This window comes from Syngnathus typhle, linkage group LG10, assembly GCF_033458585.1.
Source record: "Syngnathus typhle isolate RoL2023-S1 ecotype Sweden linkage group LG10, RoL_Styp_1.0, whole genome shotgun sequence".
In the NCBI taxonomy this organism is placed as follows: domain Eukaryota; kingdom Metazoa; phylum Chordata; class Actinopteri; order Syngnathiformes; family Syngnathidae; genus Syngnathus; species Syngnathus typhle.
In genome coordinates, this window is record NC_083747.1 from 5,249,188 (window position 1) to 5,273,124 (window position 23,937).

Consider the following 23,937-nt stretch of genomic DNA (forward strand, 5'->3'; position numbering starts at 1 on the left):
GAAGCGAGGATTTGAATTATTTGTGTGCTAAAATGCCAGATGTTATTTTCACAGAATTTCTGAAAGAATGTGCTGAAAAAACATTTTAATCAATTTTTTTTTTTCAATTAAAAAAATAAGAGAATCCTTTCATCCAAAGACAGATTAATAAACAATCCATTACATACAAAGTTCTGGCATGGGGAAAAATCCCTCAGGGTAATTGCGAAATGTTTTTGGGAGAAGCTGGTCCCTCGGGTCTCTTCTCCTCCTTATTCATGCCTTCAAACATCAGAATTCTGCAATCAAAGAAATCACACATAAATCCACGAGGCATTTTACAGTATGGAAATTAGGAGGACAAACTGCCCCGTTCTACTCACAGTTTCAAAATGGCATGTCTTTTTCCCAGCATCATATTTAGGAAGTCTGTATAACTGATTGTCTGGGATGCTCCTCCTGCCACTTCTGACATCATTTTTTTCAGCTCCAAGTGAGTCTTGGCCAGGCCCAGTTTCTCCAACATTCGCTTTAAGCCCATCATGTCTAAAAAAAAAAAAAAAGTTATAGTCAGTCCCTCATTGGAATTGGAATTCATAATTGTAGTTTTACCTATATCGCCTTTGTCGTTAAGATCAAACTCCATATATTTGCCTGGAGAGTAAGAAAACATTTAGAAATAGACTGATACTAGCATTTTCATTTTAGTGAGTTTTAAATTGTTACGTTTGAACATGTCAAGTTTGCAGGCGAGGTCTTCCACATCTGCATACTGTTCATCGGTCAGAAAAGCCTAAGGTAAGAAATTTATTTTTATTTTTTAAAGTACTCGGCATTGTGTTGTCTTCATAATGTTCCGGCCTCACCTCGTTGATGGCATTCAGTTTGTCTTCTTGGTGAGACTTGAGGAGGCCATATGCTTTACCACCTGCCACCAACAAAAAAAAACAACTTTAACTATTGAACTATTAGACAAATGAAAGATGAATCGCAAAATAACCAACCTTGAGCCTTGTCCATTTGTCCTGTGCGGAACAGAAAGTTAAACGCAGCCCGTTGTTGCTTCTCTAAAGTGAGCTCAAAGAGGAAGTGAGCTTCTCTTAGTTTTAAAGCCGCCATCAGACTTTCACATTTTTTCACAAGACATGTGTTGCACAACACACGTTTACATACCGGGATGTACGTGTCATTCGCAGTTTAAATGACCGCACATAGTAAGTTTCTCAAATTTCCAAATGACATCATTACAGGAAGCACATTTTTGAACAATTTGAATGTACATTGTTGGCCAAGATCCTTTGAAAATGTCATTTACACCGTCTTAATCTATTTCACAAAACAAACCTTAAGTAACCGAGACTGCCTTCTTGTGCCACGTGATGACGTATTCTTTATTGTGCACAAAGTTTTGTATGTCAGTATGTCATAATGATCTTTCATATATCACTGTAACTTATTTGAGGGTGATTGCAACATTATCTTAAAATCATTGGAATGTATTTCACATTTCTGAGCTTATCCCATCAAAACAATCTTTTAAATTGACACTAAATTGAGCACTCTGATGGCCTTTAACCCCCACAATTCCAAAACAACACCGTACACATCGTTTCATTTTCATAAGCCTACACACTCCATTAAACTCTTTTCACCCACCTCCCAAAATTTGTCTTGTAAATTTATAGATTTAATTTGTACCAAACAAGTGGCTTTTTTTAAAGGTAAGGTGGATGCATATGCCTCTGGAAAACCACAATATTAAAGTTTAGCAGTGATTAGTAAGTTAGTTAGTAGTTTATTTTTATACTATTTGTCAGTATTACTGTCATAATACATAATATGAAGTTTTTGCCACCAGAAGTTTGAAATCATCCCGTAAGGTTGAATGTTGCTCAGATCACAGTTTTGTAATGTTGTGAATTCTCCACATAGTGGCAATGTTGTTCCCTTTTAAATCTGTCTTGAAAAAACAACTTAACATATGTCTAAGTAAAATTTGTATGATAATATACTAAATGTAGTGCATCACCATGAACCGAATTATGATGTTTTATTTTGTTCAACTAATGTTCCATATGTATTAATTTGATATAGTTTTTATTTTTAACGTAATAAACATTTCCATGACTCAAATTTTACGATACTGCAAGAATAGTATCAATAGAAAAAAAAGAATTCCAAATTAAAACTTATATTGCTTAGTCAGCAACCTTGCAATCAATAATTGTACATTAATCATGCAACACAGAGAGTTCAGGACTTTAATTATTGTCAACAAGTCGGGGACATGCAATAACTTTGTATTCCTTGACCTTGAGTACAACACTAGCAATGCCCCTCAGGTCAGGGAGACGGGCATCAGTGGGAAAGAAGTAAAAATCTCTCAGCAAATAACCCGCAAAAAGAAAAAGCTCCATTTTAGCAACTGACTCCCCCAAGCAGAGACGAGCACCTCCTCCAAAGGGGACCAAGTCTCTTGGGGAGGCCCCTCCTCCCTCCAGGAAACGTTCTGATAGACAGAATGATGATAATACTGTAAAAAAAAGAAAGAAAAAAAGTTCCTTACCTGGTTTGAAGTGGTGCGGCTCGTTCCACACTGAAGGATCATGGTGAGCTCCAAAAAGATTTGGAATGATCACTGTGTTCTTGGGGATGAAATAACCTGCAATACTACACAAGGATACAAATTCAATTCAGCAGAAAACATAAAACGACTAACTACTTCTTTTTTCTAACCTGCTATCTCGTACGGCTCTGTGAGGTACGGCAAGAGGAGCGACGGGCCTGAGACGGAGCACTTCGTTGATGAGGGCGCTCAAGATGGGAAGTTTGGGCTTCTCGCTATAAGTGGGATAGCGACCCTCTGGTACGGTGCAAAGCTCTTTGTACACCTGCGTCTGGACCTGATGGGAACAGTAGAGGAGCAAATGAGAACATGAAGTTGTTGTAAATAATGACTACAGAAACTCGAACATATATGAGGAATGAAGACACTGAAGTGACCTCCGGTCTGTGTAAGAGGAAGGCTACGGTCCAGTTGAGCCAGGCCGCAGTGGTCTCTGTTCCTCCAATAAGAAGGTCCACAATGGCCATGTGGACATGAGTGTCCGTCAGCAGCTGTTGGACAACACAGCAATGACCTACACTTCATAGATTTGGACAGCGATAGCCTGCCTTTAGCCAAATCTGCATTTTCATGACGACACCAAAGGCATTTTGTCGTAATATTAACCAAACACATACAACTATCACTGTCTACATAATCATAAGAATGCTTAATTAAGTGTAAATGTTGGGTAGATAATCCCAATTACCTCTCCATTCTTTGTTTCGAGTCCCTCGAGTAAGCAGCCCGTGATGGTGCCTTCGGGTTTCTCGTCTTGTGACTGCACAAGAGACAAAACAGAAGATGACAAGACGAATTGTTTCATGAAGGATATTAACGGAAAGAAGCAAGACAGGAATTCTCCCAGATTAATGCTAAAGTAGGAACTGTAAGAGAATTTTTGTTTTTATTTCCCATGACAAATGACCTTGTAGTTGTTGAGATGTTTGCGTATGATGTTGTCCCTCTTGGTCACCTCTTTCATGAGTCGGGAGAAAACAGGGTTGGGTAATTTCTTGAAGAGAACAAATGATACAATTTATTCAATCTTTATTTGAGATGTTTATCACTGACTTCTGAATGATTATTTCTTCAACTGACTCTCAGCAAAGGGAAGGAGTCCAGGGCGGAAATCCAACAGGAGCCCCATAGAGCGACAATCTCATTCAGACATTTGTGCAATTCCTGCAGCTCTGTTGATTTCTTGTCATACTGAAACAATTGATCAATTACTTAAAGATCAGTGCTTCAATTTTATTCAAATGACACAAACGCACTTCCTTTCCAAAAGTCAAAGTGGTGATCACATTACTGGCCGCCACTGTGAAATCCTCAGAGAGATCAACGGCACTGCCTTGGTAGGCCTTCAGAACCTGCAAAAGATCAATACTGTATTGTTTAGTCCACTGCCAATATCAAATAGTCCCAAAACGTTTTTTATTTATTTTTGCTGTCGCGACTTGTGTTCTTACCTTGCAGAGATGCGTCGCCTGCTTTTCAATCACCTCATGCAAAGAACGACGGCAGCATTGCATCAAAGCGCCGTGGACCAGGCGACGATGAGCTCGCCATTCGTCGTTGTAGTCTCCCAGAGATATGGAACGCCCGCCACCGGACACAATACGTCCTTTGAAAAGGTAGGTTCACAAATCAAATGCTTAGATCTCCTGACTGTGTGGAAGACTTAGCAACCACGATTGCATTTACCTGTGAATGAAACGGGCCTGCCTGCAAAGTCTGACCATTTCTTCACCAAAGCTTCTCTTATGACCTCACTGCTGTTCAGAACCACCATGCCTGAAGAAAAAAAAGAACGATGTGTGTGTCTGTACCGTGCATGTTAATACAATCCATTTGAAGAAACGTCAATCTTGTGATTACAAGTGTTTCCACATTTAAGTTGGTAGATGTGTCCGTAACGCTGCGCTAGATGAGTTAGGTGAATTGGCAGATGGTCGTGAGTTAGCTCCATCATGTTGCCGATAAGAAATCTGCTTGGAGGGCCTGAGAAGGACAAAAAGCATAAAAAAAAAAGAAAGCTGATGCATGGTTTAACAGTGATTAATGGGAAATCTATACACTGTCACTATCCAATGCATTTCAATTTTGTTTTCAGAAGAAACAAAAACATATTTAAACATATTTTTCATTTAGAAAATTTTTTTCTGATTAGTAGTAGCAAGTATTATTACCTGGTGGAGTTTTCCCATTGGGAGAGTTGTTTCTTGATGCGGATTTAAAAAAAAATTGCAGGAACACTCCCACCAACATGAGTAGAATTACTCCCACAATGAACACCAAAACGTCTGTTGGCATCTTGTGTCTGCCGGGATCCTGCTCCTCTTCGCAAAGCTTTTCATCGCACTTGACGTCCTATATATAGTGATCTAAAGTTGCTCTTATCATGATAGCATGTGTGTGTATTTCTACCGCTCTTATCAAGTCGGTCTAAATGTTTTCTTTTTTTACTAAATCTCTATCCTGCGAAGGACATGATAACACGCCCTTGACAACATTACAGATTAACTGGCAATGTTTGTGTTTGGTCCAAAGGAGGAGACACATTTATTTTCCCGTAACGGTATGTTTTTAATGTATAACCAAACCCACATTTATTTCAACTGAATGAAACAGTGCATATTTACAGTAGTAGTGAGATGAGTCAAATGCCACCCTGTTGAACTGGATGGGCCGGACAAAAAAAAAAATGGAAATGTCAACAGATCAATAAAGATAAGATTCCGGTAAAGTGAAACACTCAGAAAGCAAACTGTTGAAAAGTGATGCACAACTATGAGACTCCTTCATCTGGAGTTCGTCTTGGGAGCTTGATCACCCTTAGCCATGTGTTGCAGGAGAGAACCTGGATGGTCTAAATTTCATCTCAGTAAAGGGGATGGAGGAGTCTTTGCCTTTCCAGTCTATCCACACCACTCCCTGAATTGGATAAATCAAAATATTGATTCTGTTTGGTCAGTGCGTAGCGACACGGGGGGGAAAAAGTCGGTACCTGATTATTTGTGTTGATGCCGTAAAGGCCATTGAGGTTGGTTTTGTAGCAGTTTTTATACCACCAGCCTCCCATATAGGCCCGGGAACAGTGGATGCCCAATGAGTCAGGGTCCTTATCCCGGGTTGAGAACGGACGATCATTGTGGTACTTCATAGAGTCACCTGAACAAGAATGACATTGTGTAAATTTCAGGGAAGTTCTTCTGATCATTTACAATCTCAAGGAAAATATTTCACCTGCTGTTCCTGTGTATCCAGACACAGTGAGGGCAAAATGATTCTCCTCAGAAGCGATGGAAAAGTTAGCGTAGTGAGAATAAGCCGTTTCATTTCCGGATCGCAGGTCTACCCTCAAGCTCACAGGACCAATGCTGGTCAAGTTGTGGAGAATCTCATTTCCTGTTATGGTGGTCAGAAAAACAAAGTGAGATACAAAGTGTTCCTTGGTGATTATTCAAGTAAACTTCAACTGTACCGAGCCAGAACTCTTCACTAAGGTTTCCAAAACCGGTTCTGTATTCACTCCAGGTCCTGTAGAAATCAGTTTTTCCACTCATTCTTCTTTGGAACACCTAGAAAAAAAAATTAGGCATCTAGATGACGTTCATTTTTTTGTTATTTAAATAACATCAGTTTGTTTCACCGTCCAACCGCCTCCATCAGTCTCCATGTCGCAGTAGACTCTCAGGACCTGGCCATCTTTCCCCTGGGGGTAGATGTCTACCTCCCCAGACTGAAGAGCTCCATTCAGCAACTCTTGAGAGCATTCAGTCGGATAGGAGAAACGCAGCTTCCCTGTGAAATAGGTTGAAATAATGAATATTATTTCTGGAGTGGACGGACGAATTTGGGTTCTGGTCTACCTGTGATGAATTCCGTGGTAACAATTGACGTGTAATGTCCATCTCTCTCGCCTTCTACCAGAACGTTATAGCGTGACATCGGTAATAGCCCTGTCAGTTTATACTCCGTGATGGTGGGCTCCAGAATTAACTCCTAGTATAAACATTGAGATCATTACAGTAATGTGTTGTGGATTCATTGTTTGGGAATAATAATCATGGTCTATGACTCACCATTGCCTCCTCTCCAACCACTTGGTAGATCAGTCTGTAGCTGTGATAAACCACAGTAGAACTTCTCCAAACAATCAAAGCAGAACGTGCACCCACTTCGCTGGCTTTGACCACTTACAAGAAATAAAAAAAAATGGCTGCTTTTGAACCTGACTAAACAAGCTTGATCCAACCTTTAACTCGCCATCTCCTCACCATTTGCAGTAGTGAAACTAGTTGTAATGGCTGCACTCTGAAGACTGTCCTTCTGGCTCAGGACTTTGATGGTGTACACGGTGCCTCTCTGCAGGCCTCTCAGCTGGTGCTCCACTGAGTTTCCTGACACCATCACCGTCACGGTTACATTAGGAGCTATGGGAAGGAGGAGACTTACTTAGCTGGTTTTGCAGTCAGTGAAATTGTTTCATTAGGACAGTTCGAGTTTTTGAACTCACTCTTGGAGGATTCGTAGCTGATGATGAAACGGTCTACCTTGCCCAAACTGGGAGTCCATTGCAGCACTGCTCTGGTGTCTGTCACATTAATAGCTCGGAGGTGGGTTGGTGGTGCGGGAACTGCAGATGAGAAACAACACGTTTGCACCTAACTTTCACAATTTGAGAGCAGTTGTGGAATTTGTTTTTTACCTGTTGTGATAATGGACACAAGAGCATCACTCTGGACTCTCCCTTGTGTTGTGGTGACAGTGATTATATAGGAAGATCCAGCAAACAACTTGGAAAGAACCACATGAGTCTGTCGGGAGTCCAGATTTACTGAATGGGTCTCACCTTGAAAGAAAAAGTATGAATTTATGCAATCCTAGTGGTTATGCATTTTAGTAGTCTGCATTTTTCTTACAGACCTGTGACAATGTGGGTGTACGTGATTGTGTAGCCCGTTATTGTTGTCTTGGGTTTGGACCAGGAGACCATCAATGATGTCTCTGTTATGTTGCTAAAAATCATATCTGTGGCTGGCTCAGGACCTAAAGAAGAAACATGAGGAGTGTTGGATGCATTCACTGACTCTAGTAACAATGCTCGCATTTTGGTTTTACCTGTAGTTGCAATAATTTTGTGAATCTTGGATTTTCTGTCCACTGCAGTTCCATATACGTATAGGACATAGCGCGTGTTTGTGCGAAGCTTACTAAACTCCACAGACCGCACGTTGCCAGGCACCGCCAGCATGATCCTCTTGGTTTCTGTTTTACTTCTTGATGCTACAACTTTACTTGAAGAGGAAGTGCTCTCCTTGTGTACCTGGACCTCCATTTTGTTTTTTGCTGCCTGAACATTCTCTCCCCCAAAAGCTTCGTCTTCAAACTCTTGAAAGTCCTCCTCATCGCCTTCTGCTTGTGGTTCTCTTCTGATCACTGTGAAGTTCTTGAACATTCCTTGTGGTGCTGACCATGAGATGATGAAGCTATGGGAAGAGATGTTTACAACCTTCACAGAACCCAACCCTCCTGTTTTTGTGGCACTCGTCATAGAGCCGCCATGGGTAGTTGTTTGGCTCTGGGAAACTCGAGCTTTGTTCTCTGAAGTAGCTACAACCGAGGCATCCACGATGTATTGATTCTTCACTGTGACACTCCCTTTTCCTATCTTGCTTGCATCTGTGGTATCAATAGAAGTAGTATGTACAGTTGAAGTATCTTTTCCTTTTCCAGTTTTGGCATCTACAGAGACCGCTGTATTGGTACTCCTACCTTGCCCAGTTTTGATAGCATCTGTGTTTTTGTTGTCAGTAGAGTGCGCACTACTGCCTTGTCCAGTCTTGTCACCAGCAGAGTGCCTGGTCATGATATCTCTGCTTTGCCCAGTCTTGCCATCATCGGAACGCTCTGCTCCAGTATCTCTCTCATTTTCAGTCTTGCTAGCATCTGTTTTTCTGTCATCAACGAAATGCACAGTATGTCTGCCTTGTTCAGTCTTACGAACGACAGTTGTAGTTGCTCTGCCTTGTTCAGTCTTGCCATCAATAGAGTGCAAAGTTTTAATAATTTTCAATTTCCCAGGCTTACTAGCATCTATGTTTCTGTTGTCCACCACCTGGGTAGTCGTAGCATGTCTGCCTTGATCAGTCTTGGCAACAACAGGATGCAATTTGATGGTATCCCTCCCTCTTCCAGTCTTACTAGCATCGGCAGAGTGCTCGGTTGTAATATGTCTGCCTTGTCCAGTTTTGCCATCAACAGAATGCAAAGTTTTCTTGCTCGCATCTGATTTTCTGTCATCACCAGAGACTACAGATGTGGACGTATGTCCGGTTTTACCATCCGTTACTGAATATCTCCCTTGTCTGGTTTTGGTAGGATCCATGTTTATGTCTTCAACAGTAGACACTTTTGTAGTACTGGTCTGTTTTTCAGTGTTTTCATCAACAGAGTGGAATTTTACATTTTTAATCTGCTTTGACCCTGATGATTGAGTTGAATTCTTTCTTTCGACTGTGAACTGCTCCTTGGTCTCCTTTCCAGCCAAGGTTTTGTTTGTTGCCACAATCCTGGTAAGAATCTTTCCTAATTTCGCCGTTCCGTTTAAATTAGTGACACCATTCTGGGTTATGTTGGAGTGAGGTTCATCTTTGAGTTGATCGGATTTCGAATATGATTTAACCACGGTTCCTTCTTTGATAATTTTAAAGTCTGTCTTTTTTGTACCTGATGTCATAGTTTTGCCTTTTTGGGACTCCTCTTGCTTTCTGCCATCATGCTTCAGCAAAATCTGGCCAACAGTAGGGACAGTGGCCTTTGTGGAACCTTTTATCGTAATTCTCTTCTCAGAAGCATCCACATTTATTTGTGCATTTGCAAGACCTAATTTTGCAGTAGTGGCCAACTTTGATTTCGTGTCAGTCTCCTTGGCATTAGTCCCCTTTTTCTGGTCCTTGGTTTCCAGTTGCACCTGCGCTACCATTTTTGTTCTGTCCTCTATATTTTCCTTCATAGTGGTTCTTTCTTTATTCTCTTTCTGGACCTCTGTGTCCAATTTTACCTTGATCATCCCTTTGGCTTCTCCTGGTGTTACAGAACAGAGGAATCATTGTTAGATGTTGGATTTAAGATCAATACATTTTTGTCACATTTAGACAATCACTTACTTTTATTGCAGTCGGCTCCTCGTGCACAGGTACTGCAGTCTGGGCCCATGAATCCTTCCTTGCAGATGCATTTTCCTTTCTGACATTCTCCATTGTCACTACAATCATTTGGACAATTTGCAGAACATGGACCTGATTGGGAAACAAAAATAGTTTTGTCATATGGAAAAGCAGAGCCAAGCAATCATATAGGGTAAAAACTAATAACCATACATTTGTCCTTCATCAAAGACATCTCTCTCTCCAACCTGGCCAAGCGTCCTTTCAACTCAGCCATCTCGGACTCACAACCGCCAGTACAGCCAGTGGGGATCAAACTGATCTTATGTGTCATGACCAATGGAGTACCAGGTTTTAGGCTCATCTCATGCTCTTTGGTGTTGCTTGATTCACAGTCATTAGCAAAAACCACCTTGATTGGCTGTGAAGGGGCAGTCTTTACTTTGGTATCGCTGGGAGCCTTGTTTACATTTGCCTGGTCCGCAGAGGTCTGGTCTGTGAGTTTGGAATTCTTCACATCACTGGTAGAAGGAGATTTGACCACAACTGCAGGATCAGCAGTGGATGTGATCCGAGGTTTTACACTTGCTGGGGCACTGGTTGCAGCGACCTTTGCAGTTGTGACAGTTGGAACCTTCTTCAAATCTTTGACACTTGCAGTCTGATTATCATGGACCATGGTCTTCTCTTTGACAGCTGCAGAACCGCTGGTTGTAGAGGCCTTTGCTGAAGTTGAGAGAGGACTTTGGACTGTGGGGGCAGGCCTTTCTTTAGTGTTCTTCATTTCTCCGGTGGAGGGAGATTTCACAACAGTCTGATTGACAGAGGCTGAGAACTTGTTTCTGGTGGTTTTAGTCCCGCTGGCTGACTTTGTGGATATTGACTGAGCATTTTGAACTACGGTGGGGCCTGGCTTGACTTTGGCAATCTTCCCATTGCTGTCTGAATGAGATTTTTCAAAAGCAGTCTGATTGACATTAAGTTGGAGTTTGTCTTGAGTGGTTTTCGTACCGTTGACTGATGCTGACCTTGTGGATCCTGACTGATCATTGAAGGTATCAGTGCGTCCAGGATTGTCCTTTATAACCTTCACTTCATTGCCTCTTGTGGATTTAGCTAAACTTGTCTGATTAACTGACACTGTGAGCTTGTCTTTCTTGGTTACAGTTCCACTCGCTGTGGATGTCTTCACTGATGGGGTCACAGTGGTCGAGTTTACGGTTGGTCTGGGTTTACCTCTGGTGTTTACTGTAGCGTTGATCACTGGAGGTTTTTGGTTGGGGAGAGGGGTGGGTAAAACTGTTTGATTGATGTTTGGATTTAGGGTGGGACGACCGGTCAGTTTGGCGAGACTGCTGTTTTTTTGTTTTGGAACGGTGAAAGCAACATTGGTTTTAGTCAAGGCATTTCCTGCAGAGTTTCTCTTCTGATTGGTGCTGGTTTGAAGTGAAGCAAATGGTGTGAGAAGGAGGAGAAGTCCAAGCGTAAACAACATTTTCAGGCAGTAACCAGAGATTGACTTTGGAATATCTGTCTGTATGTTATTCTTAAGATTATGAACTCCTTCTTATGAGGGGTTGAGGAAGCTTTGACCTACAAATGAGAAGAAAGTCATTAATTGTGTCTTCAACTACTATTTCAAATATTTTTGTTTGCTTATGTATTTCTTTCTTTGCCTTCATCTTCAATTCCTTAAATCCTAATAATCATTGCCTACTAAGATAAACTGAAAAAAAAAAATCTCAGTATTTACGTAGATGGCAGTAATGAATAGTAAAATACAGTTTTTATTTATTTTTATTTTTTAAGGGTCTTTAAACTTAATCCTATGTTATTTCATTTAAAAGAGACATGCAAACATACAATATTAGTATAAATATATTGATCAGGATTTGCTTTGATTCACATTTGATCAGAACCTAGTACGCCGTTTCCAAATAAGCTTAAGCGAAATATGAGCTGACAATGTGACAGTGTTCCGCCTCACGCCTATAATAGTTCATTCATCTGCTTGCCTGGGCCATATTAGATGGTTTTGAACAGGAAGGGAGAAGTCTGATGGTGAACCTGAGTGGAAAACTAACAGTGGGGGACTGTATCGAACTGTGGGACATTGTTTGTCTTTCACCCAACAGAAGCTTATATAAGCCTCTGCAGCCACGACCAATAAAATCCACATAAAGAAATATGTCATACCATTGAATGGAATCAATAAAATGAATATCAAGTCAACAAATTGCAACACCTGATGACCTACTTTTTTTTTTTGTTCACCAATAAAATGTGCGTGTACTTCATCGTAAGTGACTGCATTGAAGCACACCAATTTTAATTCTAAAATAGGAAAACGCAAGTTATTGTATTACAAGTTCATTTGCGTTACTTTTTACGCTGAAAAATGTGTGCACCAAAAACAATTACTGAACACGTTAATGGATTGAAAGACCCCCCCCCCCATTCAATTACAAGACTTGTGTGTGTATAATACGCCAACCCAGAAGATTTGAAATTGTAAATATTGATACAGCTTTTCACTCTCAAAATTAGATGTGTAGGTAATTTCTCATGCACAAAATCCACACACTATACATATAAGTTTGATCAAATATTTCGACAGTTAAAAGACATCAATTCCAGTAAATTTCATTCCCCACCCCAACTGAGCATTATGGGGGTCACCTACCTGTTTGATGATTTTTATATCTTATCTCTGTTTGCCTCCCTCCATTTGATTGGGAAATTGTATGCTGACTTGCAGGGTGGGAGCGAAGCAGAAGAAAAGTGGCAAGGGATAAAGTTCGCTTCTACTTAAGGGACCCCCACATCCTCTCTCCTCCAACTCCACCCCCCAGTGGTCACACTTACTCAACCACCTCTGAAAATATCTAAACTCGCCAAAAGAAATGGGTAGATTTCCATTGACTGAAGATCTTTCATTTATCTCAGGAGTTTTATTGTTTACCAATATTACAATTGAGATCACCCTTTAAAATGTAATTTCATACACCATCATTTGTGATCAATTCAATTCACAGTTGGAATATTGTCATTTAAAACTTGTCTTAAAAACCTTATGCAATACTACGTGGTCACTCATCGATAAACAAACAAACATATAGACATATATATATAAATGTATATACACAGTAATTGAATGAATGTCCGATGTGAGAATCACGTCTCCGCTAAAATACATAAGATAACACTGCAGGTATTCAGTAGCCGCTCTGTGGGACAGGAACCTCTCGCTATATGAATCGGTCGTCTGTTGGCATTAATGAGATGTAACTACGCCACCGTTATGTAAGAGACCAAACATCCAGCACATTTGAAGGAATGCGGTGTGGTTCTGCATCTTGGACCAAAATGGCCACCCACCATCCCTCCTTTTGTAAACCACATGAAGACAAGTTAGTCCAGGCTTTGCAAGCAAGCGGGCATGAGTGACATTTTGCAGAGGTGCAACATTTCCAACCATTGCAGCATGCAGGCCTTTTAATGATTAATAATTAAGACTATTTTGATCACAGAGAACATTCAATGAATTATAGTGTCTTTTTTTTTAGATGTGTTTCTCAATTTAAAAAAGTGAATGGAATAAAATGGTATTCTTTATATGCTGCAATGCGTACTGTACATCCGACAAAAGTAAAATAAATGAAAAAAAGAATTGAGTAAAATGCATAAAACTAAAAATACAAAGATTCAAAAAGATCAGTCAGTTCATCCATCCAGAAGTGCCCAATAAATTTGGCTCTCCTCATCATGCCCATATCTCATAAGTGCAAATTGCACCACTCCACTCCCCTGCTGCACCCCCCCCCCCCCCCCCCCCCCAATCTCACTGCCGACCCTGCCCTGGCCTTTTGGGAGAGCCCCGACCTTAATCAACGATATTCCACACCTGACAAAATACAAACAGCCTTGGGAAAACATGCATATTTCCCGTGCCATATGTTCCTAAACTCCCAAAAACTCATAAGTGTTATTGACACGATTTGTGTCAAGCCAAAGATCAGACAGAATATAAATCCAAGATTTCAATCCACACTCTCAGAATTTATTGAGAGTGGTAGATGTTTTATGTTATTTAAATATACTTAGTCCTTAGGTCTGAAGCAGGGAAAACACCCAACCAAATCCAGAAATCAGATGAGCTCTGACGTTCGTTAGGCGCTGTAATGTCACTTCCAGTCAACAGCAAGCGGCATGATGGCCGCCCCCTGGGATGCGTAAAAATGCTTGATTCATATTCCACAATCACAACATTAATCAGAACATCGTATGTGGACTCATAGAACATATTTTAATTGCAAAGAAAAAAACTTGACTTCCCCTTTAACATGTAAAATCTAATTCTTGTCTGTTAATTCAAAAGAACGTTTCTTTGTACGTGCCAAGATGGTAGGCATTGACTTTTTGTTTTTGCAGCTGACTAATGTTTCTGGCGTATATCCTCCTCAGATTCAAACGTAACAAAATGTCTTATGGTCGGAGGGCCGGGACAGAGCAGCCATTGATGGGTCTGCATTGAAGTGATGCTCAAGTCCTCCCATGTTGTTTACTTTGGACTGGGCCTCTGAGATTAGAATAATATCAGCACATAAGCCCTCGCTTGTTCTTCACTTCTCCATCGCTCTCTCCTTTCTGGCTGTTGTTTTCTCTGGTTAGTGTTCTCAAATAATTACAGCTTTAAAAGGACAGACACTTTTTTGGACCACAATGGATTCAAAACTGATATTTAACTCCAAATTTGGCCCCTGTCCACATTATCCTGACATTTCATATAAACGTTTTGTGCCAAACTGAAAATCATCTCATCTTCGCCCTTTTACTTCTCTCCCTCCTCCATCACGTAGCAGATGTTAGGAGGCAGGCCGTCTACGACTTTAAGGACGACTGTGTGGAGCACAGAGACCTCTCTCAGCTTCTTTACGGCAAAGCCAGTGAACGAAGGGAAAAAAAAAAAACTTCAAAATAAATATATTCAGCTGGAAAGCTAAATCAAACCAGTCCACCAAAACTCAGTCACCCTATTTGGAGGGGAGGGACATGACAGAATGAATGCATCTGATTTTTATCGATTTCAGATTTGTAATTTATACTTTGGGCCTAGTTTATGTTCATATTATAATAATAGTTGTAATACTGTACTTTTAGATAGCACGAGGTAGCTACTTGTTAGCAAGATAAATTGTCAGCTATCAAAGTGACAGTTTTGTTGTTGGAATGCAAAATTCCAGGCTAAGCGGGACAGAAGTGTATAGTCTATCTTTAAATCCAGGTTGATATGATGGAAAAAAAACTTTTAACTGATAGCCTATTTAGAGCCTCCTTGTATATTTTCAAATCACGACTACAATTCAATATCTACATTTCAACATGTTTAGACCATCTGGCTTATTTTTGTAATCAAATTAGGTTCAATTTTTATACATGATCTCATTCTTCACCCCGTTATCATTTTCTTCTATTATTCTCCCTCAACACTTTTTCTCTTCACTTTCACGCCTTTTGCTTATTAAGAAAATTGTGGCTATTGTTTTTAAATTCCAAATGTGTTGCTTTTAGAATCCTACCTTAGGTAATCCTCATGTAAAGATGCTTGTTATCCTGGGCTTCAAATTTTAGTCTCGTGTTACTTCATTTAATGTGTTTTTTTCTGTTGTATTGTCATTTTATGTTATACTATATTTACTGCAAATTTATTTTAAAAGCACTATATAAATGAAGATGTATTCTGTTTTATATATATATAATATATATTTTATATTAGGTAAATGACTTTGAAAGCTCCACCTCCATATTTATAAATGACACAAGGGCTTCCTATGGAATGACATATTTGCACAGTATAATTTTCAAAGTGATAACACAACTTGCATTTCACTGACATTCCCTGCTACATTTAGCCAAACATCTTTTATCACTCGCCTGGTAGGAATCGCCAACTCCACATACTAAGTCTCCTTGCATTGTTTACATTGCAGATGAATAGAGCTTTTACTTATGCCACTTGAAGGAGCAACCCCCTCACCCTCCTCCCACTTGAGAGTGGAGAGCTACTAAGTTACTAACACTCTTCAAGTCCTCAATATCAGCCACAAACTCTGTTAGGAGTGTGTGGACCGCAATGGCCATCGCTGTCAGTCTCTTAGATGCACATGAGAAAAGTAGTGTTAACCACATTTTAGTGTTTTATTTATTTGTTTTTTATCTAATAGGTGTCATTTGTGTGGTCCAGCAGGTCCACTCTACATCATAATTCATACTTGCATGTGTGTGCAATAAGATGTAGGCAAACATCTGATTTCTTGTTTTCATGATGTAGTGGGGCACAAATGTGTGATCTCACCATACACACACTGCACTTGACTTTTACAGTGGAACCTGGAAGATCCAAAATAATTCCCTCCTTAAGGAAATGGGAAAAAAAACTGTCACCATCACAAAACCCTTATTAAATGTCCATGCTCTCAAAGGAAAGCTTTAAATGCCACTCTTCAAAATAGTGACGCCCAGTGGTTACGGGTTGTATGTACAAGTCAAATAATTCCTATAAATTAATTTCCTGGTTGGGCACTGATTATTCACAGTTTGAAGTTTGCATATTATGGTCCCAAGGCCAAGACCACAATCCAAAACCATGCTTGACTAATTAAAAACTCTAAATTGTTTAATGGCGGGAGTCATTGGGGTCAAGTCATACTGTTGTTAGACTGTTGCTCTTGGAAGACTAATTGCAAAAGTTATCGTTCTAATTAGCCAATAAGTGGCTGGACCGTATCGATTTTCTTTTTCTCATGTAGCTTCTCCTAGCTGTGTAACTGTGGGCAACAAGCTTACCGACACGTCTAGCGGGTATCCCGGAGTGTAATATGAGCGTGAGGATCTATGCTATAGATAAAGAGGGTCTATAATAGGCGTCTGTATATCTAGTATGCAAGGCAACAGAAATGGATGATTCTGTCTTGGTATTTCACCACCTAGACACAGAATGAATAATCAGCAAAGATTCACAGTAGTTAGTTGCTTTTTTGTCAATTTGTCTTTGAGGTTTTTTCATCATGCAGAAAATAATTCTATTGAATGGTGTTAACATCACTCAAATAAATTGATTTTATGTTAGTTTGTGTGTTGGTGACAAATACATACACACAGAGTTGTGTTTTTTTCGTAGCATTAGTTTTAATTTGACAATATCTATTGATAATGCCCACTGCATTTATCCACAATACATTCCCCTCTCAATTATTTACTAAAAGTGTAGTCTCAACTCTTTGAGTTATTATAAAAGCCAATCTCAGGGCACATTCTAGATAGTTGTTCCAGTGACATTTTGCAGACCAAACAAGATGATTTAAAACCTGCTTGCATGCTGAAAATAATGTTTTATTTTCTGGATGATTGGCACTAGAGTTTTTTATGTTCAGAAAGATTATCCTCTTCAAGCCATGAGGGTTTCCAAAACCCAATCAAACATTGCATTGTGTAAGCCCCTTAATTACAAAAACAGCAACAATAACACAGAAGAGTCAAGTGTCAGGTTTTATTGTAAATAATTGAAGGAACCAATTACATTTTAAGACAGAACCAATAGGATCAGTTTTTGTAACATACTTTACCATTAGTCTATGTTACAGGTGCTGTAGGTTATATTTCATGAGATAAGCATGTTTGGTCTTTTAATAATTTTAATATTATTAAAAACCGGATAAAAATCAAAAATTTTGGATTCAGGAGTCTATGGGCATCTAATTTATTTCTTACAACTTACCACTTTGTAAATCTAATAAGCACAGCCCGCATCAAAATTCTATTCACTCTTATATGTAGCGTCCAGCTTAATAAGGCAAGGCAAACATGTGTCTTTAGGCCAATCACCACAGAAACTCAAACAATTTTTGGGGGGGAAATTCTTTTCCTTAGTTCCTCCCGTGAAGTCAGTCACTGCGGACTACAAAGTGTATCAGTGAGAGTCAGGGGCCTGATGTCCACCCACAACTCCTGGATGTGGAGCACAAGAATTGCGTTTGGACAATCAATCCCAGACTCTCGGTCGCAGCAAAACCAGTAGACACTGCAATAGCTTAAAACAGGAAAAATTTAAAGACAAATAACATCAATTGTGCAGCATCTTCAATGATTTGTTCCAATTTAAGTGAATAAGGAGGTTACAATCAAACTTTTGAATTCTTAAAAAAAAGCCGATTCTCCTCTGCAAAAGAAATTCTAAGTACTTACAAAACCTTGAGTTATGCATTTTCATTCTCGTCCCAGTTATTAACATTGTGTCCTTTAATATCTAATCTATGTACCTCGTAATGAATCTCGTTAAAGTCCACAAGCGTGTGCATCCGACCTCGAGCGCTGCCTGTTCCGTTTTGCCTCCTCATGTGCCCCTCTTCGCCACTTCCCATCTATCCATCTCATTTCATGCAGGAGCGGGGTTACCTAAGCGACTGGGCCTCAAAGGAGAAAATCTGCTTTTCTACAATTAGCTGTGAAAGTGACAGAAGGAAAAGAAGGGAGGGCTCCGTGGCGATGGGGGGCTCCGACGCAGAGAAGAAAAGAATGACGGCAGTGCGCATGACAGGTACCAAGATGTAAAGTTAAAAAGTGCTCATCTCAAGTCTTTCCAAATTTTGATGTTTTAGACAGAAAAAAAAAATAGAATATTATTAGGATGGTGAAAATCAATGCATTCATTTTTTTATTTTGCTAAATTATAAATTTACATATATTTTCCCTGAAAAATATTCATGAGAATAAGCTCTGAATGGATTTCTTCAATAGGCACAATCTATCAAAATCCTTCACTAAAAATAATAATGCTCTGTTTTGCAATGTGTAAGAAAGGTAATATTGTCGTTTACTGTTTTTAATATTTTGCACAACTTCATACAATACCCAAATTTACCACATTGCACTTTATCTCTCTGACAGTGTCGATCAAACCTATCTGATATCTTCCGAGGTAGAATGTTTCAGTCAAGGGTCTCAGTTTCAGTCAAGGGTCTCATTTTTCGCTGTACCTAATATTGTGGCCAAATGCCAAACTAGGCAACGTCACACTATTACGAGTTAAAGATAGCCGTTGTGGTCATCTCTAAAGATGCGAAGGGAGTGCCTGGTGAGTTACCATGGGGAGCATTACACAAAAGGGTGTGGCGTGGGAATATCCCGCAAAGGTCAGGAGTGAGGGTAAAGAGGTCAGAGGTCAGAGCCAGCTGGACAGCACACAAGAGGAAAGGAGGGTGAGAAAAGATGGTGAGGGGCTCCGGGGTGGAGATGGTCCTCAAACGGACGGAGTGGACCCAATGGGACATTAACATTGAACTGATGGGAGGCTCAGTGGCCAGTCGAAGCTCAGCTATGACACACTCATGCGTAATGGGCCGTGGTAATTGACGAATGACGAGAAGCTCATTGGGGATGCAAAAAGCAGCCTTCCAAAAGCTGTATACGATTACAAGGTTGGGAGGGGGATTATCTGAAATTATACCTAAATGCTATTTCCTGGGATTTGGAATAGAGATGTACAAAATGCTAATTAAAAAGTTTAAAAGCTTTTTCGATTCGGTTCACAATGCACACTATTGAAATGTAATTTTTTTTTTTTGCATTCTTCTCTTAGTCTTGAGTCTGCATCTTCAAATTTGGATGGACAGCTTGCTATTCTATTTAAAGGGGACATTATAGTTAGGAAAAGCGTAAGATAAATTAATGAAGTAATCAGTACAGACGGTATTATGTATTTAATTCACTTCATGGCAAACGGGGGAAAAAAATAAGCAATTCTATTTATGTTAAAGATTTATTAATTTATTTTAATCATTTTTTTATATCATTTGTTTTTATAATATTCTTCATACGTGTATATCACTCATTTTTTTATCTTATGGATGGATGGACAGATGGACGAACGAATGAATAGACGGATTGCTAGATAGATGGATAGATAAAATAAAATAAAATGATATCCTCACCAAATCAGAAATAATATCCCAGTTACATTAAGTATTGCTAAGATAACTTGTAACACTCCTGTTCGTTGTCTTACCTCTTTTTAAATATGTCTGTCTGTGGAAACAATTCTATCCCCACTGATGAATTCATCACAATATGTCAGATGGTCATCATCATAATAACAACGTGAAGAAACACTTCAGATGTAGCTACACTTACGTTTTTGCATTTATTTTATTCTATTTTGCAGATAACACTTTTTCCTTTTTTCCCACAATTAAATGATCAGTAAAGCAGTTAAGAATATTGAGAACAATTCCCACGGTTATGGCTGATCGCCGTAGACCTCAGCGCTGTGGACAAGGTCACTGGGGGGCAGCAAGCTGTCTGCATCGAATCCATGGTGGTCCTAAAAAAAGCATCTTGAGCACAAGCAGTCGGGGTCAACATGCAAATATTAACCCCTGGGTGAAAGCAGCGGATCAATGTTCTCATGTCACTCTCTCTGCTCATGAATGTGTCGGCCGGCTTGCCGCAGTGTTTTCATATTTAATGACATTCACGTTAAACAATGAAGGAGGCAGACCTCGAGTATCCTCTCACACTAATGCGCCGCTCTAGTGGAACAAGCGAATGGCAGCGAGATGAAACCTGTGACGAAAATCTGGAGGCAAATTTAAAAATCTTTCTTATCCAGGACAGTCCTTGCAGATGAAGTTCAGTTGCTGTGTCTCAGGCAAGCCCACCCATTGCTGCCTCCCTGTGGTCAACATGGCACCAGTTACTCCACATTCATGAGCACGCTCTGGTGGACCTTGTCCAGGAGCCCAGTTCTGGTAACAGTCAGAGGCCGAACCGCTCCAAAACCAAAGGTCGAAGGTGCAAGTGTAGCGCAGGCCGAGCCAAACGTGGGATGATGTGGCATTCTGTGCCATCTGCGCCACTTGATCCTGAGTCCTTTGCCCGGTGATGTAGACGAGGTCCACGTAATGCTCTCTGCAGTAACTCAAGGCGTCCATCCAAGTCATGTTTTCACGAATTAATATTAGGTTTTCTGTGAGAAGAGAGGGAAAAAGGGCAAAAGGTTATTAAGTAAATCAACGTAGAATAGTTAAAATGCCCTTTAAACAAACTTCATTCCACTAGAGGGCAGCATACTTAATAACACAACTACTGTACCTTGTTTAGCCTTTTTTTTGTTTTTACTTGACTTCCACTTTAAAATTAAAACTAAATTAAATACCAAGTCTACCTGAAGTCAAAGGAGGACTACTCCCAGGGGGTGTTACAGTGGATGACTGTGTTGCGTTCAGTGTCCCCACCTGCGTCGTAAATCCAGAATCATCGTCTGGCGTAGAAATGTTTTTGTTACCGGTTTGTTTGCAGTTGTACTACATTGTGCTCATTGCAAGTACGACACGTATTGTACCTGTACTTGATTGTTGGGTAGAAGTAGATGCTGTGGAATTAAATGGAACCACTTCTGGAACTTTCCTGGCTGTGCCAAAAGATAACACAATAGAGCAAGGGCAAATGCGACTCCAATATACATTCTAAACAGATATATTGCCAAAATTGTTTTTTCTTCAAGTGAGTAGTACAAACAAAGTTGCTCTGTGGCACCATAAATGTTTTGACTGACTAAACACTTGACAGCAGTACGCATGGCTGCCATTTTCACGGGTTTACATTTGCCAACCTTTCATGTGCCAAGGCACATATTGATGTTGTTAGAAAAATCTCACAGCACACCCACAAACACAAAGTACACAGAGCGAATATGTGGTTCAGATTTTGCCAATTTGCTGATATTTTGGAGAACCTGTTCTTTTGATGTTCTCAATCCAAGTCTAAGATAAAAGTATTGCTTTGGTGCCATCTGAGAGCATCTTGGGACCAAGAAACTATGATGAACTGAGAGGAGGAGCTTAATTTACTGTAGTCAAGCACTACTTTTGTCTAATGGGAAAAAGGCTTTTCCACCATCATGTCTCAAGTTCCTCAATTTACTATAGCTTCTATAATTTTACAATAGGGTTGAATGATGAGTATAGTTTAATAGACGTGTTAACTTACAGCCTTGGCAGACAAAGTTGTGTTGACTGCCACATTTCAGATCATTCCACTGTCCGCCATCTTTGAATACAGCAGCAACACAATCTTGATCACGATTGTTAGGTTGCTGTTGTTTCCAGTAGCGGAATGATGACTCGCTCCCGTCGGACCACCTCCAGGAATCTCGAAAGAGGCCGATCCATATGTTTTGAGCCGTGGACACGTTCCGGACTTCCTTGTTCTCTTCTGCTGAGTTTACACTGACCAGATCCAAAGATAAATCCCTGCAGTGCTTTTGGGCATCCCTCCATGATTTCGTGTTGGCAACAAAAATGGAGTTGCTTGGAGCATTACTGTTGCCTGAGATTTTTTTTGAAAGCGTGATTTGTGACATTGGTCAAACAATGACTACAATTTTCCGATTATACAGTTCTCAGTTTGTACTTACTGTGACAAACAAAGCTCCTCTTGGTTTCACACTCACTTTCAAACCATTCTCCTTGTGAATCCATAGCTCCACATGAATGTTGAGCCAATCCTTGTGGATTTCCCACCTTCCAATTAAAGAAATCGACTTTTTGGTTAGGCCAAGCCCAATGCCACCTCGATACATCTCCCAGCTCCAGTCCTATCCAGGCTCTGATGGTGTCATTTGGAACAGAGGCAATCAGATCCCTCATATCTGTTACGTTGTTGATAGTGGCAAGGTCCGTGTGTGTCCGTCGACAGTAGTCCTTTGCTTCTTCATGGGTCTTCTTAAGCGCAATGTAGTGGAAATTGGAAAACGCCAGTGTGATAGAGCAGAATTCTGTGGAGTGACAGCTTATTTGTTAGGTAAGAGAAATGCCCAAAAAAAAAAAAAATTGCAGGGAACCCATAACTCTAAATATTACTCTTTACACAACTAGGATTTCATTATTCTTTGCATTTGTAAATGTGAAAAGACCCTCAAGTTACAAACCTGAAATTAGCAGAAGGGTTCTGGTCCATTTCATTATGATATGTTTTCATGAAGAAAAACTAGAATATATATTTATATGTATTGGGTCCTGTACAGTTAATTAAGTTATGAAGAGGAGGCAGTAGCAGCAACGGCGCCACTAAAGGACTAAGAATTCCACTTGTACTGTTGAGAGACTTCTCTTCAGGAATGTCTCTTACCAAAGCAGTTTTTCTCGTTCGTCTCTCTTTAGAACTGCATGCTAGTACACAATGTCTCTCCCGTATTGTTGACGTTTACACGCAGTCACCAGGAATCTGATGACAAATTCATAAAATTGTTGAGCATTAGAAGCACAAAGAGGTCATGTGGTGACTTTGTGAATGATTATTCACTCTTGTACATTTATTGACCAGTCCTATCTGATACTATTGATTTGACTCAAGTGTCGACTTCTATTTATTTATTTTTTTTAGCTATTTTTGTTTTAACCCTCATGCTTGAGCTTGCCTTGTGACACTCTGGAGAATAATCTGGAGAATGGCTGGGGTTAGGGTTGGGGCTAGGGTTAGGGTTGGTGCTTCGGCACATGGAGACCAAGCATCCTGCATTAAAAGACAAACCTTAACTACTTCGGGTGTCATTGTCTCCGATTACGCCTAGATGGGACTGACTCGTTTCGGAGAAACAAGCTCAGTGCTCCCACTAATTCCGTGCTTCTTAACCGGGGGTGCGAGAATGCTTCTTAGGGGGTGCGAGGATACCCTGGGGGAAATTTACAAATTTTCGGGGATAATGGTGGGGTAACCGGAAAAATTGAAAAATTCTGGAAATCAAGAAGTCATTGTGTTAATTGGCATTAGGGATAATGCGAATTAAGACTTATAGCTGTAAAGTAAACCAATTATTATTATAATAATTATTTAGGGTTAGGGGTGCGAGAACTGGTTGGTGAATTGAATGGGGTGCGAACAAGGAAAAAGGTTAAGAACCACTGCACTAATTCAATGTAATGGTGAGTTTTATTAATAAAATGTAATAAATAATAAACAATTACTATAAATAAATACATAAATAATTAATAGAAAAATATGGCGTTTATAGTTGCTTTTATGCCAGTCGTATCATTTTATTTCATCGTATTTATATATTTATTATAAATGTAATATTTGTTTATATAAATGTATTATTTATTTATATAAAGGCCGGTCCGT

General features: G+C 39.9%; 4 protein-coding genes across 5 annotated transcripts; all 4 read right to left on the minus strand.

Annotated features, from left to right (window-relative positions):
• Positions 1 to 68: 68 nt before the first annotated feature.
• LOC133160562 (allograft inflammatory factor 1-like) lies at positions 69 to 1,136 on the minus strand. Its single transcript, XM_061288323.1, has 6 exons — positions 984 to 1,136; positions 846 to 907; positions 706 to 772; positions 592 to 633; positions 363 to 525; positions 69 to 278 (listed from the first exon to the last, which is right to left on the minus strand). The coding sequence occupies exons 1-6, from the start codon at positions 1,096 to 1,098 to the stop codon at positions 194 to 196; spliced, it is 534 nt and encodes a 177-aa protein (XP_061144307.1). The 5' UTR covers positions 1,099 to 1,136; the 3' UTR covers positions 69 to 193.
• Positions 1,137 to 2,226: 1,090 nt separating this feature from the next.
• On the minus strand, positions 2,227 to 4,961 carry LOC133160561 (steroid 21-hydroxylase). Of its 2 annotated transcripts, none has more exons than XM_061288322.1 (12): positions 4,777 to 4,961; positions 4,466 to 4,588; positions 4,292 to 4,381; positions 4,057 to 4,211; positions 3,892 to 3,957; positions 3,686 to 3,796; positions 3,513 to 3,599; positions 3,294 to 3,365; positions 2,983 to 3,096; positions 2,716 to 2,882; positions 2,546 to 2,649; positions 2,227 to 2,488 (listed from the first exon to the last, which is right to left on the minus strand). In XM_061288322.1, exons 1-12 carry the CDS (start codon positions 4,898 to 4,900, stop codon positions 2,241 to 2,243), a joined length of 1,461 nt encoding a protein of 486 aa, XP_061144306.1. In that variant the 5' UTR covers positions 4,901 to 4,961; the 3' UTR covers positions 2,227 to 2,240. The 2 variants fall into 2 exon arrangements, with proteins under 2 accessions (XP_061144306.1, XP_061144305.1); XM_061288321.1 differs by having other exon boundaries at positions 3,862 to 3,957; positions 4,777 to 4,960.
• Positions 4,962 to 5,148: 187 nt separating this feature from the next.
• tnxba (tenascin XBa) lies at positions 5,149 to 12,543 on the minus strand. Its single transcript, XM_061290158.1, has 15 exons — positions 12,443 to 12,543; positions 9,973 to 11,352; positions 9,760 to 9,891; positions 7,712 to 9,676; positions 7,517 to 7,639; positions 7,299 to 7,442; positions 7,107 to 7,226; positions 6,868 to 7,023; positions 6,673 to 6,785; positions 6,460 to 6,592; positions 6,240 to 6,391; positions 6,072 to 6,168; positions 5,834 to 5,995; positions 5,595 to 5,758; positions 5,149 to 5,521 (listed from the first exon to the last, which is right to left on the minus strand). The coding sequence occupies exons 2-15, from the start codon at positions 11,252 to 11,254 to the stop codon at positions 5,423 to 5,425; spliced, it is 4,842 nt and encodes a 1,613-aa protein (XP_061146142.1). The 5' UTR covers positions 11,255 to 11,352; positions 12,443 to 12,543; the 3' UTR covers positions 5,149 to 5,422.
• Positions 12,544 to 19,943: 7,400 nt separating this feature from the next.
• Positions 19,944 to 22,932, minus strand: LOC133160892 (macrophage mannose receptor 1). Its single transcript, XM_061288980.1, has 6 exons — positions 22,745 to 22,932; positions 22,232 to 22,591; positions 21,805 to 22,143; positions 21,158 to 21,226; positions 20,981 to 21,076; positions 19,944 to 20,782 (listed from the first exon to the last, which is right to left on the minus strand). Exons 1-6 carry the CDS (start codon positions 22,776 to 22,778, stop codon positions 20,418 to 20,420), a joined length of 1,263 nt encoding a protein of 420 aa, XP_061144964.1. The 5' UTR covers positions 22,779 to 22,932; the 3' UTR covers positions 19,944 to 20,417.
• Between the last annotated feature and the right edge of the window lie 1,005 nt (positions 22,933 to 23,937).

What these genes read in the sequence shown, in the direction of transcription:
- LOC133160561 (XM_061288321.1), bottom strand. Translation starts at nt 4,900, where the DNA reads ATGCCAACAGACGTTTTGGTGTTCATTGTGGGAGTAATTCTACTCATG. An exon ending in AGGCGACGCATCTCTGCAAG is followed by an intron (nt 3,958 to 4,056) that starts GTAAGAACACAA and finishes GATCTTTTGCAG; the next exon opens with GTTCTGAAGGCCTACCAAGG. An exon ending in GCCGCACCACTTCAAACCAG is followed by an intron (nt 2,489 to 2,545) that starts GTAAGGAACTTT and finishes TCTGTCTATCAG; the next exon opens with AACGTTTCCTGGAGGGAGGA.
- tnxba (XM_061290158.1), bottom strand. Translation starts at nt 11,254, where the DNA reads ATGTTGTTTACGCTTGGACTTCTCCTCCTTCTCACACCATTTGCTTCA. An exon ending in TGGTTGGAGAGGAGGCAATG is followed by an intron (nt 6,593 to 6,672) that starts GTGAGTCATAGA and finishes TGTTTATACTAG; the next exon opens with GAGTTAATTCTGGAGCCCAC. An exon ending in TACCACGGAATTCATCACAG is followed by an intron (nt 6,392 to 6,459) that starts GTAGACCAGAAC and finishes CCTATTTCACAG; the next exon opens with GGAAGCTGCGTTTCTCCTAT.
- LOC133160562 (XM_061288323.1), bottom strand. Translation starts at nt 1,098, where the DNA reads ATGGCGGCTTTAAAACTAAGAGAAGCTCACTTCCTCTTTGAGCTCACT. An exon ending in ACAAATGGACAAGGCTCAAG is followed by an intron (nt 908 to 983) that starts GTTGGTTATTTT and finishes TGTTGGTGGCAG; the next exon opens with GTGGTAAAGCATATGGCCTC. An exon ending in AGACATGCCATTTTGAAACT is followed by an intron (nt 279 to 362) that starts GTGAGTAGAACG and finishes CTTTGATTGCAG; the next exon opens with AATTCTGATGTTTGAAGGCA.
- LOC133160892 (XM_061288980.1), bottom strand. Translation starts at nt 22,778, where the DNA reads ATGAAATGGACCAGAACCCTTCTGCTAATTTCAG. An exon ending in CAACTTTGTCTGCCAAGGCT is followed by an intron (nt 21,227 to 21,804) that starts GTAAGTTAACAC and finishes CTTTTGGCACAG; the next exon opens with CCAGGAAAGTTCCAGAAGTG. An exon ending in TAGTCCTCCTTTGACTTCAG is followed by an intron (nt 20,783 to 20,980) that starts GTAGACTTGGTA and finishes CTCTTCTCACAG; the next exon opens with AAAACCTAATATTAATTCGT.